The sequence below is a fragment of the Suricata suricatta genome, chromosome 1 (assembly GCF_006229205.1).
Source record: "Suricata suricatta isolate VVHF042 chromosome 1, meerkat_22Aug2017_6uvM2_HiC, whole genome shotgun sequence".
In the NCBI taxonomy this organism is placed as follows: Eukaryota; Metazoa; Chordata; class Mammalia; order Carnivora; family Herpestidae; genus Suricata; species Suricata suricatta.
This window is the reverse complement of record NC_043700.1, coordinates 48,860,351-48,879,886: the sequence shown is the minus strand read 5'-3', so window position 1 is coordinate 48,879,886 and position 19,536 is coordinate 48,860,351. Positions and strand designations below refer to the sequence as shown.

Here is a 19,536-nt window from a genome sequence, read left to right as displayed (position 1 = left end):
AAGACAGGCTTGCTGGGTAGAGGATTCTTGGCTGTAAATTTTTTCTGCTCATCACATTGAAGATTTCCTGCCATTCCTTCCTGGCCTGCCAGGTTTCATTAGATAGGTCTGAAACCACTCTGATAGGTTTCCCTTTGTATGTGAGGGCCCTTTTCTCCCTAGCTGCTTTCAGAATTCTCTTTATCTTTATATTTTGCCAGTTTCACTATGATATGTCGTGCCGAAGGTCGATTCAAATTATGTCTTAAGGGGGTTCTTTGTGCCTCTTGAATTTGAATGTCTATTTTTTTTTCCCCCAGATTTGGGAAATTCTCAGTTATAATTTGGTCCAGTATCCCTTCAGGACCTTTCTCTCTGTCTTCCTCTTCAGGAATTCCTATGATACAGATGTTGTATCACTCAGGTCTGGAATTCTCCTTTCCTGCTCCTGGATTAATTTCTCTCTCTTTTTTTCAGCTTCCTCTTTTGCTATAACTATATCTTCTAATTCACCTATTCTTCTCTCTGCCTCATCAATCCTTGAGGTGGCTATCTCAAACTGCATGTGTCTTTAAGTCTGAAATGAGTCTTTCAGACTCATGGCATCTTTTAAAATCCATTTTGTCACCCTACATCTTTTGATTGGAACATTTTGTCCATTGATATTCAGAGTAATTATTTATAAGTATGCCTTTATTGCCATTTTGTTACTTGTGGGTTTTTTATAGTTTCAAGTTTTTATTTAAATTCCAGTTAGTGAACATACAGTTTATATTAGTTGCAGTAGAATTTAGTGATTCGTCACTTACATACAACACCTGGTGCTCATTACAATAAGTGCCCTTCTTAATACTCATTTAACCCATCCCCTACTCACCTCCTCTCCAGCAATGCTCAGTTTGTTCTCTGTAGTTAGGATTCTGTTTTATGGTTTCCCAATCTCTCCCCACCCCACCCCCATTCTTTTATTTTGTTTCTTAAATTCCATATATGAGTGAAATCATATGCTATTTGTCTTTCTCTGACTGACTTATTTAACAAAATACACTCTAGTTCCATCCACATTGTTGAAAATAGCAAGATCTTATTTTTTTTATGGCTGAGTGATATATAGGATATATCTTCTTTCTCCATTTGTCATTCAATGGGAATTTGGGCTCTTTCCATAATTTGTCTATTGTTGGTAATGCCATTATAAACATTGGGGTTCATGTATTCTGTTGAAATAGTATTTTTAATTGTTTTTGTAGTTATCTGATAATTTCTTCTCTTGCTCTCTTTTCTCAGTTTGCTGGCTTTCTTTAACGTATACTTGGATAGCTTTCTCTTTATTCTTTGCTTATCTATTATGCTTCTTTATTTGTGATTACCATTAAATTTACATATAACATCTTCTACATATAGCAGTCTATACTGAATTGATCTTTACTTAAGTTTGTGACAATTATTTTCTCATTTCCCCCTTATTTTTGGTATATGGTGTCATACTTTACATTTTTTAATTCTGTGAGTCTCTTGACTGATTTAAACAGATATACTTATTTTTACTGCTTTTATGTTTCCTACTTTTCTTACTCTTACTTATGGTCTTTCCTTTCCACTCAGAGTCCCTTTTAAAATTTCTTGTAGGGCTGACTTAATGGCCAAGAACTCCTTTATTTTTTGGTTTGTTTGGGAACCTCTTTATCTCTCTCTCTCGCTCTCTCTCTCTCTCTCTTTTTTTTTTTTTTTGAATGATAACCTTCCTTGATTGAGTATTCTTGGCCACAGATATTTTTTTTCTTTTTAGCTCGTAGAATATATCATGCACTCCTTTCTGCAAAGTTTCTATTGAACTTCTACTGATAACCTTATGGGGTTTCCCTTTTATGTAACTGTCTCCTTTTCTCTTTCTGCATTTAAAATTCTCTTTGTTATTGTTTTGCCATTTTATTCACAATGTGTATTGCTGTGGATCTCCTTAGGTTAATCTTGTTGGAGGTTCTCTGTGTCTCATGGATCTGAATATCTGTTTCCTTCTCCAGATTAGGTAAGATACTATTTCTTCAAATAAATTTTCTGCCCTTTTTTTCTCTATTCTTCTTCTAGGAACTCTACAATATGAATGTTATTATACCTGATGGAATTACTGACTTTGCTAAATCTATTCTTAATTTTCCTAATCTTCCCCCCCACACACCTGCTCAGCTTGATTATTTTTCATTACTCTGTCCTTCAGTTTGCTAATTTGTTCCTCTGCTTCCTCTAGCCTGCTATTTATTCTATCTAGTCTATTTTTTTATTTTATTTATTATGTTCTTCATTTCTAATTGCTTCCTTTTAATGTTTTCTATCTCTTTATGAATCGTCTCAATTCTTTTCTCAGGGCCAATGAGTATCTTTATGATCATTACATTAAATTCTGTATCAGCCATATACTTAGGTCCATTTTACTTAGGTCTCTTGCTGTGATTCTTTACCATTCTTTCATTTAGGACATATTCCTCTTTATCCTCATTTTGTCTAGTTATCTGTGTCTGTTTCTCTATGTTAGAAATGTCCCTGCTCTTGAACACAATGGCCTTATGAACAAGAGTTCCTAGTGTTCCAGTGCAGTGTCCTCTGTTCACCAGAACCTGCCATTTCAGGGGTGTCTCCTATGTGTGTTGCATGCACTCCACTGTTTTGTCCTGGCCACTTTTGCTTCAGTGCAGTCATTTGCAGAGGCTCTCTTTGCCTCTTGTGGGCAGTGTTTGGCCTCCAGCTGGGGTGGGGTATGTACAGTTTTTAAAAGGTACATGCTGGTTTGCTTGTGAAATGATACACCTTTGCCACTGAGACCAGGGCCATATAGGCAGGGTGTGCATTTTAACAAGGTGCAACTCAGGCTTCTGCAGAGCCTGCTGCTGCTTCCACTGGCCCTGCAAAATGTGCAGGTGAGAGAGACAGTGTTGGCAAGGTTTGCACTGGTCTTCTGAGGGACGGAACCTGCAGCGCTGGGACTGAGGCAAGCATGACTGGAAAGGGTGGATCTGCCAAAGCACAGGAGGTGGACTTGGTGTAAGCAAGTTAGGCAGTTGGTTCCTGCCATTTATTTGTGCTGGCGGTGGTGGAGAAAATGGTGCCTGTAAACTCCTTTGTTCCTGGAGGGGTCTCCTTCAGAGACATGCTCTAAAATGAGTAAACTACTCTCCCTTCCATGTTTCTCACATTTTTCAAACTGCTGGTTCTAAGCTGCACGTCTACAAGCTGTTTGTCATGTCAGTTTTTAAGAGTGGGGACTCAGCTTCTTATCGCCCTCCTGGCTCTCCTAGAGTTAAGCCTGCTGATTTTTAAAATTCTGGGCTTTAAGTCTCATTAGTTACAAGAACTCATAAAATTCAGCTCCTCTAGTTTTCAAAGCCACATATTACGGGGATTCATTTTACTCATGCAGGGTCCCTAGTGTGATAGTGTTTCTCACTCTTCTCCATACTCAGGCTCCTCCCCACACTGATGGCCACATTCCCTTCAATCCCCGCTGTGTTTCTACCCTTCTTATCCTGTTCAGTGTCACCTCTTTTCTACCTTTAGCTGCAGAGTTTGTTCTGCCAGTCTTCAAGTCACTTTCTGGGTTATTTAGGCTGATGTGAGTGTTATCTAGTTGTATCCGTGGGATAAGGTGTGCTTAGGGTCCTCTTACTGCCATCTTGGTCCCTAGTCACCTCCCAACTGTGATTTTAGAATTGTCTATGTTTTGTATTGAAATGTTTTATTTTATAGATTTTGAATCTATGTTACTATGATCATACAACTTTAGTATTACAATACCTTCCTATCAGAGAGCCTTCTTATTATCATAAAATAAAAACTATTTCTAGTAATAGTACTTGATTTAAGGGATCCTTTATCTAATATTTGTATAGCTATGTCAGTTTTTTATTAGTGTTCTCATGGTATATGTGCTTTTATATTTTTATTTTATTTATTTATTTTTTATTTTAGAGAGAGAGGGAGAGAGTGGGAGAGAGGGGCAGAGAGAGAGAATCTTAAGCAGGCTCCATGCTCAGTGAAGAACATGATGTGGGGCTCAATCCAATCCCATGACCCTAGGATTGGGACCTGAGCTTAAGTCAAGAGTCGGACACTTAACTGACAGAATCACCCAGGCACCCCTTCATGGTATATATATTTAATACTTTACTTTCACCCTTTCTGTGCTCTTATATATTAAATATTACTTTTGTGAGGAAGATAAAATTGGGTTTCTTATTTTCCAGTCTATGAATACTCTACTAATTATATCAGTAATTATTGATATGGTATGGTTTGTATACACAAATTTACTATAGGTTTTCTACTTAACTCATATATTTTTGTTCCTTTCTTTTTGTCCTCTCTTCTTTTAGACATGTCAAGTAATTTTTAATCATTATTTAAATAATCCATATTTTCCATCTACTAGTTTGTTAGTTATGTATACTTTATTTGATAATTTTTTTAGAGACAAAACAAGCATCGCTAACAGTCTAGTAAAATGCCATACCTTACCACTTCCTTGATACTGGCAAAAGCTGAGAATCTTTGAATTCTTTGATAAATATGTCAACCCCCACCTTCAAGTTATTATTGTTAGGCATTAAAATGCCTATATGTATGTATGTAAAATGCCTAAAGTTCTATATGTATTTTAAATTCCAAAAGACATAGTTGTTGCTTTGTATAATATGTATTCACTTATATTTGTCCACACATTTACTCTTTTTGTCTCCTTTCTTTCCATCTAATATTTTATATTTCCATGCAGGATTATTTTTATTTTACCCAAAGAACTTCCTTTGATTATTCTGTCTTCATGAAAGCCTGTTGGCGACAAGTTCCCTCAGTTTCCGTTTGCCTCAAAAAATTTATTTCACCATCATTTTAGAAGGATATTTTATGAGTCTAAGATTCTAGATTGTTTCTTATTTTTCTTTCATCACTTTACAGATGCCAGTACATTATCTTCTGCATTTTATCATTTTTGTTGAGAAGTCAGCTGTCATTTTTATTGCTGTTTCCTTGTAGATAATGTGCCTTTCCCCCACCCCCTTTTCTAGCTGCTTTAAAGAATTTCACTGTCTTTGTTTTCAGTAGTTTTACTATGACATGGTTGTGGTTTTCTTTGTGTTTCTCTTCTGTGAGGTTCTCTGACCTTGAATATGGAGATTGATATTCATAAGTTTTGAAAATTTTTCATTCAATACTTTTTGAATATTGATCTTTATCTTGTTCTTTTTTCTTATAGTCTCCTTCTGAAACTATACTTATAGATATATTTAGCACTATGAATGTGTCCTATGCAAAAATATGAATGACTCCTATGCTGTTCATATTTTTGTTTTTGTTTTTCCTCTTGGCACTTGACTTGTCTTCTAGTTAACTAATTCTGTGTTTGACTGTGTCTAATGGGTTTGTTGAAACTACCCATTTAATTATTATTTTCAGATATATTTTTTGGGTTCCAATAGATCCATTGGCTCTTTATAATTTACATTTTTTTAGTTTTAAATCTTATAATTTATTCTAGCTACCTTGTCTCCATTTTATTTAACGTATTAATTATGGTTGATCTAAAGCCCCCAGTCTGCTGCCTCCAATGTGTGAATCCTATGTGATTCTGCCTCTGTTCATGTTTTAAAATCTACTTTGATATTAGTATAGCTTCACCAGCCATCTTTTGGTTAGTATTTTTTCATAGTTTCTTCATATTATTTTCTTTCAACCTTTCTGTGCTCTTATACTTAATATATGTAAGTAGCATATACTTGTTTTTCTTTTCCATATTGGCAATGTTAGTATCTAGATTGTGGAGCTGTATTTTCTTGCTTCTCTCTATGATTAATTTAAGAATTTTAAATTTTATTTAAGTTTAATCAATTCAAATACTCAACATTATATTTAGAAAAAGAAAAGGAAGAGAGGTTCCACCTACTGTTGTCTTCTACCATGAGTGGAATCCCCTGCTCTCTGTTGGGCAGATAAATTAAAGGGCTGACCATCTCAAACCAGCCAGGGATTTAGTTGGATTATGGCTGGTTTGCAGTCACACCTCAGATAAAAATCAGTATTTCTCTCACCAATCCATATTTTCTGAATGAGAGCCTGAAGGTCTCAAATTTCTCAACTTTGAAGGTCTGCAGGAGATTTGAGGTTCCCAGCCTAGATCTCTAGCCTCTGCTCAGACAGCTTCAATCTGGCACCATGTCCTAAGGACATGGGTGGTGATCTTGAGGCAGATTCCTTCAACTGGTAGATCTTTGGAGACTTCATATATTTCTTTCAGGCTTTTAAGAAGATATTGGTTTAGCTTGCCAGTCATACATTCAGCTTGTGGTTTTGCATTTGGGCCTCTCCAGTTTCTCATTCTTCCTCCAGCCCCAGACAACTATTAATGCCTCACTGGTTTCCTCAGCTTCCGTGGATGGTCTCTTTCTGATGCAAATCTGATTCTCAACTTACAGCCAGTGGTGGCAAAGGCCCCAGAGAAGAGGAGGGATGCAGCTCATTCATAACAGTGCTGGTTCTCTGATATTTTAGTTCGTTTAGTCCTCATGGGTCTCACAGCTTTCCTCTGCTGTAATTAAAAATAATATATATCCAGGCCTTTCCATTGATACAGTGGGAGCATTCATCTACCATATCTTACAGCATAATACTCAGAAGTGAAAATCAAAACCCTATTTGGTTTTTTTGTTCCTTTGTTTGTTTTAATACCTTTGGAAAGGAAAATCCCCTGCTCCCAGGACCAGAGTATCCATCAGGATTTTTGCTTCAATACTTCTGATGGGAATCTTCAGCAAAATATAATTTTCCTCTCAAATATTATTCATAAGCATGCCATAGATATTCTCTTAAGGAATATCTTGGAAAAAAGGAAAACTTTGGCCTTAGGTGCTTAACAGAGATTATCAAGAGAGAAGGGAGGTATTCAGGGTAATACAAGTTTTAAGAGAGGTAGCAAAAAGTGGATTAGAGTAGGAATCGTAAGGGTGTGGTTTGACATTGGACTCTGTTTCTTACTGGGTTAGACTGGGCAAGCCACTTTTCTCAGTCTCCGTTTCCTGAAATTTAAAATAAGATTTTTCCAACTCTAAAACCTATATCTTACTCACTGCACCAATGCTGTCACAATTGCACATAGGGATCCCTGACTTGGATCTCGTCTGTTTGAAACAGGCCTTGATGGAGTGGAAGTCCTAGAAGAGTAGAGTGGCTTTCTGGCTGCCATGAAAAATGGATAATTATCCTCTGAAACTATTTCATCAGTGCTGGAGTGGGATGAAAATGAGAGGACTCAAGGTTAGGGGAAGGCAAAAAGGGCTGAGGACAGTCAAGATCTACTTACTCTCTCCTTCCATCTAGGAGTGCTGAAAATTCACAAGTTGAGAGTCCCTGGAGCCGAAAAGAGGATTTCCCAAGATCCTCTGGTCCTGAAAAACAGAAAACCACCCTAAGATGCCATGAAAAGCAGGCCAGGGAACTGGAGGGGATGCAAGGACAAGGCACGACATGGTCCGAAGGCCTGTGTCAATTCATCACCACTCCCTTGACCTACTTTAGGAACTGTCAGTTGGGTGGCATCTGCTTCAAGAGAAATAAATCTAACACATAAACACAAATTGGGGAAAGAAAAAGATAGTAGAGCTATTTGGGACAGGAGACAGATTAAGAAATAGAAATTTTTCCCTATGGATTTTAACCCGTTTCTTTTTTTCTTTTATATTTGAGCAATGCCCTGATTCTTTCTTGTTCACAGACAACTAGGGTATTTGAGCACAAGATGACAGCAACTCAACTCTAGTTTTATTAATCCATCTGGGACAGAGGGGATAAGGTAGGTCCTGGGCTTGTGCCTTCATACAGGAATTGATTACATTCTGACGGATTCTGCTTAGAGTGAAGAACTAAAGTCTTGCAAGAATGTTAGATCTAGGCTCAATATTGAGCTTATTTCCTTAATGCATTTTTTCCCCTGAGTACTCTTATGGACTCCTGATTCTTTATTCACCCTCTGAGTTAAAATAAGGTTGACCAATGGTTCTAAAACCCAACAAGCCTATGATAAAATAAGAAAACGGATCTGATCAAGGCCAAAACAGGTTGAATCAAATTAGTCCGTTCCCTAATACTGATTGAGCCGTCAATCATTCTAGGTATGCTTTGAGAAAATTGTTTTTGTAAGCTAGCAAATTCTGAGAACTAAGTTCTTTACAAGTGTTACGTTATTTTATCATCATAAAAACTAAATGGGGAAGTACTATATGGTTATCCACATTTAATTCTGTGTGCTAGATACTGGTTTTGATACTTAGCATCATGCTGGCCCTCTTAACCTCTCCCAGGCTTATAGTGACTGACATTTTAGAAACCTTGTTTCCCAGCCTATCTGTAGCAGGTGAGTCCCTGTCCATGGTCTCCTTCACTTTAACGTCTCTGATGTCTTTGATTCCTTGGCTTCTTCTTGTGTAGAAGTTGGATTAAGTGGTCCCACGGGTCTCTCCCAATTCTATCATTTGATAACTTTAGTACCATCCACACCTCCATAATCTTGGTTTCCATTACTTAGAGGCTTCTTGTTTCTCCAAAAGCAAATACCTGCAGAATTTTGTCTTTTACACAAAACTTCCAGAGGTATCTCCTGAGGATGGTCAAGATCTCTCACAGATCTTACAACAGACAGTCAAGAATTCTCACAGATACTTGTAATGCAGTAGCACTAACTCTTTTTTAGAGACAAGTAAACTCAAGCTGAGAAATATAAGTGAACTTGCCTTGGGTATGCTGACTTTACAGGCCCCGCTTTCCATACCACCCCACAGAGCCTCTCTCACTGCCCTTCTCCCTCTATCTACCCTGTTTCTCTTTGTGCTGATATACTGTTGGCTAAATCCAGGGCTCAGGCTTTGCTCTCTGATTGTTTCCCAGGAAACCAGTCCATCAGGGAGTTCACCCAATTATGTGATTACAATTACTACTTGTTGAGACGTAATCTTTACTCCTGGCTCTTAACCTAGATGTGATCTCCTATCTACATGCAAGGCCACTTATGATTTTGTAGGCATTTTTCCCTTCTTGAAGCACTTTCTCCACATACCCATGTATTTTAGAAGTGCATTGTATAAAGATAAAAATGTTAGTATATATTAAAACATTTTTTGTAGAATTTTTTCTTCTGATGATAAAAGAAATCAAAAGTTTTGTGAGCTCCCTTATAGTATTATATGCTCTAGGCACTGTGCCTATTCTACATATTGAATTAGTAGGCCTTTGCACACATGATTCTTCTGAGACTGTGAACTAAACATCTAAAAGAGTTAGACAGAATAAGCCTCAGAGCTCATACGGGCTGGGGAACAAATATTTCTGTGTCCACAAACCAGAGTAGAAAAATCTCATAATTCTTAAAGCATGAAGTAGAAGGTTCCTAAGTGGGTTAAATCTTAGTCTGAGGTTAAATTTGGTCCTACCAAATTTGGTCCCACCTAAGAAAGCTTAAAAGTAAGTTCTGAAAGGATTAAGTGGTTTAGAAGTAATTTAGATGCATCACAGAATAAAGTTTAGGCTGGGGTGCCTGAGTGGCTACATCAGTTAAGCATCCAGCTCTATTTCCGCTCAGATCACAATCTCAGGGTCATAAAATAGAGCCCCAAATTGAGCTCTGTACTGGGCACAGAGCCGGCTTAAGATTTTCTCTCTCCCTTTCCCTCTGCCCTTCCCATGTGTGTGAGTGCTCTCTCTCTCTCTCGCTCTCTCTCTCTCTCTCTCTCAAAAAGCAGAAGCAGAAATGAAGAAGAAAAAGATGAAGAAGAAGAAGAAAGAGGAGGAGGAGGAGAGAAAGAAAGAAAGAAAGAAAGAAAGAAAGAAAGAAAGAAAGAAAGAAAGAAAGAAAGAAGGAAGGAAGGAAGGAAAGAAAGAAAGAAAGAAAGAAAGAAAGAAAGAAAGAAAGAAAGAAAGAAAGAAAGAAAGACAGACAAAAAAGAATAAAGCTCAGGCATACTTATAGGAGTAGAAAAAAATCAGCAGCCAAAAGGTAAAATCCACAATGTCTCTGGCATTCAATCAAATGTTACTAGACATAGCAAAGAATTAATAAAATAAGACCCATAATAGGAACAATCAGTAAACCTAAAGACTCAGAAATAACACAGATGATGTTATTAGTAGATGAGGACACTTAAATGGTTATTATAAATGTATTCAATATGTTCAAAAAGCTTAGAGGAAAGATCACACAGGTTAGTGGAAACATGGAAGATGAAATCCCCAAACATCAAGAAATGAAAACCGCAATGTCTGAGATGAAAAATACACCGTATGGGGTTAACAGCAGATTAAAGATTACAAAAGAAAACATTAGTAAACTTAACATTAGTACTTAACATTAGTAAAGACAATTAGAAAACAATAGAACAATTGAAACCTCCAATAAAACTCAGAAACAAAAAAGGCTGAAAAAATTGTCAGTTATCAGTGGGACATTTAATTGTAATCCCCAAGAAGGTAAGGGGACAGACAAAATATTTTAAGATTTAATGACAGAAAGGTTGCAAGCATCATGAAAAACTATAAACCCACAGTTTTAGGCACATTAAAATCCTAGCACAAGAAATGTGAAGAAATCGTAATTGTATTAGTTTCCCAATGCTGTTGTAAGAAATTACCATAGATGGGATGGCTTAAAGCAATAGAAACTTATTTCACAATTCTGAAGTCTGTAAGTCTGAAATCAAAATGTCTGCAAGGCCATGCTCCCTCTGATAGCTATAGGATAGCTCCTTCCTTGCCTTTTCCTAGATTCTGGTGGTTGCCAGAAACCTTTGGTGTTCCTTGGCTTTCAGCTGCATCACTCCAAACTCTGCCTCCATCATCACATGGAGCTCATTCTGTGTGTCTGTCTTTACATGAGACTCTCTTCTCTGTGTCTGTATGTTCACATTTGTCTCACCTTATAAGAACTCCAGTCATTGGTCCAGGGTCCATCCTAAACCAGTATGACCTCATATTAATTGGATTATATCTGCAAAGACTATGTGCAAATAAGGTCACATTCACAGATGTCAAAACTTGGGAGTTGAACATATTATGTGAGGCAACACAATTTTACACACTATAATAATCAACTTACCTAAAAACTAGTAATTAAAAGAAAATCTTAAAAGCAGCCAGATGGGAGAAAAAATTATGTACATATGTACAAAGGATGATAGCAGATTTTTCATTGAAAGGAATGTAAGCCAAAAAAAGGACAAGGAAGCAGCATCTTTAAATTCCTGGGGGGAAAAGACATCAAACTAGAAAACATATTTCATGAAAAAAGGTGGACTAAAGTCTTTTTCAGACACACAAATACTGAAAACATTCATCACTAGCAAAAATACTATAAGAAATGTTGAAAGAGGTCCTCCAAGCAGAGGGAAAAATGACACTAGATGGAAATATGAATCAAATTTTCATTTCTGATTAAAAAAAACACAAACACAAAACAAAACAAAACTTCTCCTAAACTATGACAGAAGGAAACTTGACAAAGAGCTTTTATTAAATATCTACAACTAACATCATATTTAACAGTGAAAGACTAAATGATTTCCCCGTAAGACAAGGACATCTGCTCTTACCATTTCTATTCAGTATTGTACTGGAGATCAGGTTCAATAAGGCAAGGGTGGGGGACTGGGTAGGCACATAGATTGGAAATGAAGAGGTATAACTGTGTCTCTGCAGATGACATGATCATAAATGTAGGAAATTCCATTGAAACTACAAAAGGAGACTAGAATTAGTGAATTTAGTGAGGTGGCAGTACAAAAAATGTACCAAAATCAAGTGTATTTGTATAAATTAGCAATGAACAATTGGAAAGCAAAATGTTTGAAAATGCTATAACAACTCCAAAAACAAATGAAATATTAAGAGATAAATCTAAAAAAAAATGTGCAAGACCTATACACTGAAAACTGCAAAACATTATTAAGACAAATTAATTAGTTAAATTGAGAGCCATATTGTGTTCATAGATTGAAAGACACAATATTTTTAAGCTGTAAATTCTCCCCAAATTGATCTGATTCAATGCAATCTTAATTGAAATCCTGTCAGAATTCTTTTTTATAGAAACTGATAAGCTGATTATAAAGTTTGTGTGGAAATGAAAAGGACCTAAGGTAACTGAAAGCAATTTAAAAGAGAAGAAAATTGGAGAACTTACTACTTGAATTTGCTAAACATTACAAAATGATGCAATATGCTATAAAGTGAAGATGTAAACTACTAATGCTTGAGTTTCCAGAGAGAGACCTAAAAGCAGTTGCATTCACAACCAGTCTGTATGCAAGATCTTTCCCATGTTCCCTCCCAGATGCCCACATCAGTCTTGCTCCCAGGGCTGCTGGCATCTTACTGTTGTGGGGCCACATGTCCCCTCCAAGGGCTGCTTTGAAAATCTGGTTCCTGTGTGTAGCTTCATGTGAACTTCGCAGGATCAAGGAAAATAGATTCTGACTCTTCATAGCACTTTATCTTTTTTTTTAATAGTTTATTGTCAAATTAGTTTCCATATAACACCCAGTGCTTCTCCCCACAAGTGCCTCCCACCATGACCATCACCCCCTCCCCCCTCCTCCTCCCCCTTCAGTCCATGGTTCGTCTCCAGTATTCAGTAGTCTCTCTTGATCTGTGTCCCTCACTCTTCCCCGCTCTCTTTCCCCCTTCCTCTCCCCATAGTCCCCTGCCAGGTCTCTCCTGTTAGACCTATGAATGCAAACATATGGTATCTATCCTTCTCTGCCTGACTTATTTCGCTTAGCGTGACACCCTCAAGGTCCATCCACTTTCCTACAAATGGCCATATATCATTCTTTCTCATTGCCATATAGTACTCCATTGTATATATATATATACCACATCTTCTTGATCCATTCTCCAAGATTGATCACATACTGGATCATAAAACAGCCCTCCATAAATATAAAAGAATTAAGATCATACCACGCACTTTATCTTGAAGTAGAGAACAAAATCAAACTTTAAAGAAAGTTAGGGAGTATTCATGCTGAGTGTGAGAAAAAGACCATATATGTACCTGATTTGAAACCAGAGAAGGACTTTAACTTCTGATTTTTAACTTTCACTGATTTTCACTATTCATACTCCCTGATTTTAAGACTTATCTGGTAATCCATAGCAATCAAGACTATGCAGTATTGGCATAAAGACAGACAAATAGATCAATAAAACAGAATAGTCCAGAAATAGACCCATATGTATGGATAATTGATTTTCAACAAATGTAAAAATCAACTCTGTTGAGAAAGAATAGTCTTTTCAACAAATGGTACTAGAACAATTGGATATCTGTGTGGAGGGGAATAGACTTTCAATTCATATGTTATACCTCATATAAAAATCAACTCAAAGTCGACCACAGGCCAAAATGTAATCTTAAACTATAAAACTTTTAACCCTAGGCAAAGACATCCCAGATATTTCATCAAAAGCATAATCCACTCTAGATAAGAGTATGGAGGTTCCTCAAAAAACTAAAAATAAAACTATCCTACGATCCAGAAATTGCATTATTAGGTAATGACCACAAGATACAAAAATACAGATTCAAAGGGGTACATGCATATCAATGTTTATAGCAGCATTATCAACAACAGCCAAACTATGGAGAAAGCCCCCACGTCCATCAATGGGTAAATAGATAAATATGTGGTATATGCACAATGGACTATTACTCAGCCATCAAAAAGAATGAAATCCTGCCGTTTGCAATGATGTAGATGGAGCTAGAATGTACTATGCTAGTCAAAATAAATCATTCAGAGAAAGATAAATATGATATGATTTCACTCTTGTGGAATTTAAGAAACAAAACAGATGAACATATGGAATGGGGGGAAGAGAAGAAAGGGAAACACACCACAAGAGATGCTCAACAATAGAGAACAAACTGAGGGTTAATGGAGGGAGGTGGGTGGGAGATGGGCTAGATGGGTGATGGATATTAAGGAAGGCACTTGTTATGATAAGCTCTGGGTGTTGTATGTAAGTGATGAATCGCTGAATTCTACTCTGAAACCAATATTGTAGTGAGTGTTAACTAACTAAAATTTATATTTAAAAAAAAGCACAATCCATAGAGGAAAAATGATTAATTGGACTCTATTAAAATTAAGAATTTCCATCTTTGAAAGACACTGGTAAGGATTTGTATCTACAATACGTAAAGGATTCTCAAAACTCAACATTACGATAACAACCTAACAAAAAAGGGGGGAAATATTTGAACAGACATATCACCAAAGAAAACATGACAAATAAACACACGAAAAGGTATTCAACAGTATTTGCCATTAGGGAAATGCAAACTAAAACCACAGTGAGATATTGCTACGCATTATCTTAAATGTCTTAAGTCAAAAAGACTGGCCATTGACAAGTGTTGATGGGGATATAAAGGAACTGAAAATCTCATATGCTGCTGGTGATAATGTAAAATCTTACAACCACTTTGGAAAAGAGTCTGTCAGCTTCTTAAAAAGTTAAACATGTATCCATCATATGGTATAGCCATTTTATGTCTAGATATTGACCTAAGAGAAATAAAAGCATATGTCCCTACAAAGACAAGCATATGAATTCCACAGGAGCTTTATGTATTAAAGTCAGAAATAGAAAACAACCCAAATGCCCCTCAAAAATGAATGGATAAACAAATTGTGATATAATCACACAATGAAATATTACTCAGAAATAAAAAGGAATGAATCAAAAAGACATGCAACCACATGGATTAATTGTAATATACTTACACTAAGTGTTAAGAAGCCAAAAAAAAAAAAAAAGAGAGTAAATACCGTATGAGTCCAGTTATAAGCAATTCTAGAAATACAAACTAATCTGTAAGACAGAAAGCTGATTGCCTTAGTACTGGATGCAGGAGAGGATATCAAATGAAGGAAGGATGCCCAGAAGTGAGAGAGTCAAAGAGGCATGGGGTGATGGATAGATTTATTATCCTGATTGTAGTGATAGTTTCATGGCTATGTGTGTATGTTAAAAATGTATCGAAGTGTTTAAGTATAAAGTTTGTAGGGTTTTTTGTGTGTGTCAATAATATCTCATTCTATCCTTTTCCCCCCCAAAATGTCTTAAAAAAAAAAAAAGAAAGAAATCTGCTGCATCTGGCTGTCTCAGTCAGAAAAGCATTCAAGTCTTGATCTTGGGGTCATGAGTTCAAGCCCCATGTTTGGTGTAGAGACTGTTTAAAAATAAAATCTTAAAAAAAAAAAGAAATCTGATAGTGAGCTAATTGCAGTTTTAAGAAAAGTATATGCAATAAAAATCAAAGGCTCCAGAGGGTCCTCAAGATGTGACCCTGGAAGATAGATAAACCACCACCAACAAAAACAATAACAAACAAAACTAAAAAGGTAGCAGCCTCATGCAAACAGGGTGCATAGTGCAGTAGTTCAATTATGGATGCTCAAAAAGACAGAAACCTATTTTGTTGGCATTGCCAACTTCATCCTTCAGAATCTTCATACTGGTCAGCTACAAAAAAAAAAAATCATTACCATACATATATCACCATCACCACTTCTCTTAGATATTCTGTTTCCCACCTTTTCTTTAGTTCCCCCCAAGTACTCTATTCCTTCCCACCTCAGGGCCTTTATATGCCTCTGACTGGACTGGGCCTCTTCTCGTGACCACATCTTCACCTCTGCATGTTAATTCTCATGAATCTCTCAAAAGTCAGCCCTGATGGAACTTTGCCAGCTTGAATCCAAACTCCTCATTTTTACATTTTTATAACACACTATAGTTTTCCCTCTGAGCACTGTCCGTAGTTTGTAATTATATATTGTGATGCTGTTTGTTTAATGTCTATTTTCCTCACTAGACTAATTTTTATAAAGCCAGCAACCATATTTGACTCACCTGGTACCCCATCATCTATCACAGACCCTGGCACATACTAGGAACTCAATAAATACATGTTGAGAGAATGAATGAATGAATGAATGAACTGTGAGAGGCAGATCGTGGATGAAATCCTCTAATGAAAGAGAGAGAGAGAGAGAGAGAGAGAGAGAGAGAGAAGAAAGAAAGAAAGAAAGAAAGAAAGAAAGAAAGAAAGAAAGAAAGAAATCGTCTAATGTACAAGTGCTTTTTATATGTGATCCAATGGCCTCAGTCCAAAGCTATTCCTTTTACTTCTACCTTCACGGTGGCCACTCAGTAGAAGAACATGTGTGTAGCAAGGATAGGGTAGATAGCCCATAGAGTTGCATCCTGTATGAAAAGAAACCAGTAAGTAAACTGCGGGTGTCCAGGAATATCTCTTCCACATCCATTGCTGATGTCATGGAAGATGTGTGCTTGGTGTTTCAATGTCCCGATTGGAACTCAGAACACATAGCCATAAACCTTGAGCTCAGATGGAAATATCTAGATTTTTAGGGGCAAAAAAAAAGCATCTTGGAATCAAATATAAGGTAAAAAAAAAAAAGATTGCTCCCTTGAAATTTTATAAAACATTCCAGCAAATTAATAATGTTTGGAAAACATCACTGATCATTCCAAGGCAGGGTGGATTCACAAGAGTAAATGATATTTTACAAGTTTCATCAAGGAGGGCCTGGGTGGCTCAGTCTGTTAAGCTGAAACGTCCAACTACCACTCAGGTCATGATTTGGCAGTTTGTGAGTTTGAGCCCCGTCCGTGTAGGGCTCTGTGCTGAGAGCTTGGAGCCTGCTTTAGATTCCGCGAATCCCTCTTTGTCTGCCTCTCCCCTGCTCTCTCTCTTTCTCAAAAATAAACATTAAAAACATTTTTAAATCCCATCAAATAAAAAATTATATAATATGCATATAAACAAGTTTATATAGTACAGTGTATATAGGATATATATTCATATGGCATATATAATATGTTATATGTCATATAATACACGGTATATATCATATGTTATTTTTAAATGTTTATTTAGTTTTGAGAGAAAGAGACAGATCACAAGCAGGAAAGGGGCAGAGAGAGAGAGGGAGACACTAAATCTGAAACAGGCTCCAGCCTCCAGGCTCCGGAACCCAGTGCTCTGATCAATGCAGGTATTGAACTCACAAACTGTGAGATCATGACCTAAGCTGAAGTTGGACGCTTAACCAACTGAGCCACCAGGAGCCACCTATATATTATATGTACTATATTATATATACACTGGGTACAGATCCTGAGGCATAATAAGTGCTCCCTACATGGTAGATATTATTGTTAAGTCTAATGAAAAGGAAATTATTTGGTGAGACTTTTAGTCTCATTTACTTTTGTGAATCCAGCCTGGCCCTAGAATAATCAATGACCTTATCCAAACAATTACTAATTCATTTGAACAGCTTATGAAATTTCTAGGGAATGACCTTTATGTGTATATAAATATTCAATTTTCCCCAAAAACAATAATGTAGGTATTGTCATCACTATTTTATACTCCAAGAAACTGAGTCTCAGAGAGATCATGTAATTTTTTTTAAGGTCATTCAACCTATAAGAGGCATATCTAGTACTCTCACTTGGAACTGTCAGGTTCTAGTTGATCTCTCCATCAGCTTCAGCGGTCTTTCTAGATTTCAGCAAAACATTTGCTCCATTCTCTGATTAATGGTATGTTGTTTGTATGATTGTTCTCATAGGTAAAACTTACAACTAGTTGAAGCATTATGTCCAAAGCATTTGTCAAAACGTATGGGTCTATTTGGAAGGAAAGCTATAGATTTCACTTATAAAACCAAGTCTGACTGTTGGCTGTGGTGGCCCAAAGTCCTTTGTGGAGAAGAATTCTGAAGGTGCATCTAAGATCAGCAGGAGAAAGCATGAAGTCCACCAATCATTACTGCTAGAGGCTGGGGAGAGGGAAGGTCAGGAGTGGCAGGAGAGTGAAAAGGCATGCCAATTATAATACATGCTCTAAAGACCTTAAACAAAGGACATGTCTTTCTAAGTGAACTGCCCAGTTTACTATTTCGCCTAATGACTTTCAAGAAGACACTGAAGACATGCTAATGAAGGCCATGCATAACATAAAACTGGGAAAGGGAAACAATATTCCAGATGTCAGAGTCTAAATTCAATGATTTTAATAAACTGAAATGCAGGGCTGAAATGAACAGAACACAAATCAACAATGAATGAGTGTAAATTCTGATAACTGAGGTTAAAAGGATAATAATAAAGCAAGGGTATAAGACTATGAATGGGATCCCTGGCTTAAAGGTAGTTCATATGAAACTTTTATTGGTCTTCAGGGCCAACATAATGACTCAGCTCTATTAATAAATGAACATGTTAAAGACTGAAGGACATGCAAGTCCCATCAAATTCTTAGATTAGAGCTGTCCATAAAACTTTTCTGTGGTAATGGAAATGTTCTAAATCTGCAATATCCAATATGGTAGCTGTAAGACTTAATATGTGGAGGCAGAGATGAGAGGAAAGAGAGAGACCAAGTTATGGAGCCAAGAAAGCCTTTATTGGGGTCTGCGGCCCCCGGCAAGGTTCCACGACTTGAGTAGGGAAGTCGCACCTGGTACAAGAGGGCGAGGGGTTTTATGGGTGAAAGAGTTCTGAGTTTGGTCTCAGAAGGGCAGATTATCAAGTAAGGTCATTTTTGGGCCATGGTGGGGTGGGATTGGTTGCCACCTTGGTTCAGAGTGAGGGGAAGTTGGAGGTTCATGATTGGTTGTTTTCAAAGGGCCCGGGACATTCCAAGTCTGTGGGTGGGGGTCGTCAGTGCATAGAACTCTCCACAGCAAAATGGCTGCTCGGTCGCCATCTTAAGGTAACTCTTACAGTAGCCACTTAGATACTTGTGGCTGTTGAATACTTGAAATGTAGCAGTGCAACTGAGGAAATAGATTTTTAATTATAGTTCATTTGTATTAACTTCAATTTAAATGGCTACATGTGGTTGGTGGCTACCATGTTGGGTAGTGAAATCTTAAACAAATGACATTCATTGCTGGACCTGGGACATTGAGTAGTGGTAGTCAACAGATGTAAATTAAGGTTTTAGAAGGAATATAGAAAGTTATTAGGCCTAGAAAAGATCATTTGAGGAGAGTAAATTTTGTCTCCAAATATCCTCAAGTATCTATCTCCTAGGAAGAGGCTCAGACTTCCCTGGTAGCTCCAGAGGGAAGAACCAGAGCCAGTGATCTTGACACCAGGAGGAAGATTTCTTTCTGATATGTAAATGAATTTATGGCACTTTCTAATAGTGAAAAAGTTACCTCTTGGCTCCTCAGCTTCCTCACCTATAAGGGCAGCCATTTAAATAATCTATAAATCTCTTTCCCATTCTAAAATGCTCTGATTTTACATGCAAAACGATAGTAGTTAAAAATATTTTTACTTAATTAACATGAACCTTAGAATAGAAGTGTCTTTTTATATGAAATTTTGGAAATAATTGTAGAAGAAAGTTTACTTTCCCTATTTGTATCTTGAAGGTCTTACCAGGAAATAAATAGCACACTCAATCTGGATAATTAA

General features: G+C 36.9%; 1 protein-coding gene across 2 annotated transcripts in view; it reads left to right on the top strand.

Moving 5' to 3' along the window:
- Window positions 1–9,787, top strand: part of LOC115290660 (serine protease 52-like) — a 25,668-nt gene extending 15,881 nt beyond the window's left edge. Inside the window, exons 6-7 of one of the 2 annotated variants that reach the window (XM_029938518.1) lie at window positions 7,736–7,813; window positions 9,753–9,787. In XM_029938518.1, coding sequence (XP_029794378.1) covers window positions 7,736–7,763 — 28 coding nt within the window. In that variant the 3' untranslated portion in view covers window positions 7,764–7,813; window positions 9,753–9,787. The remainder of the gene's footprint in view (window positions 1–7,735; window positions 7,814–9,752) is intronic. The other variant, XR_003908184.1, reaches the window with a different exon arrangement.
- Window positions 9,788–19,536: the final 9,749 nt, after the last annotated feature.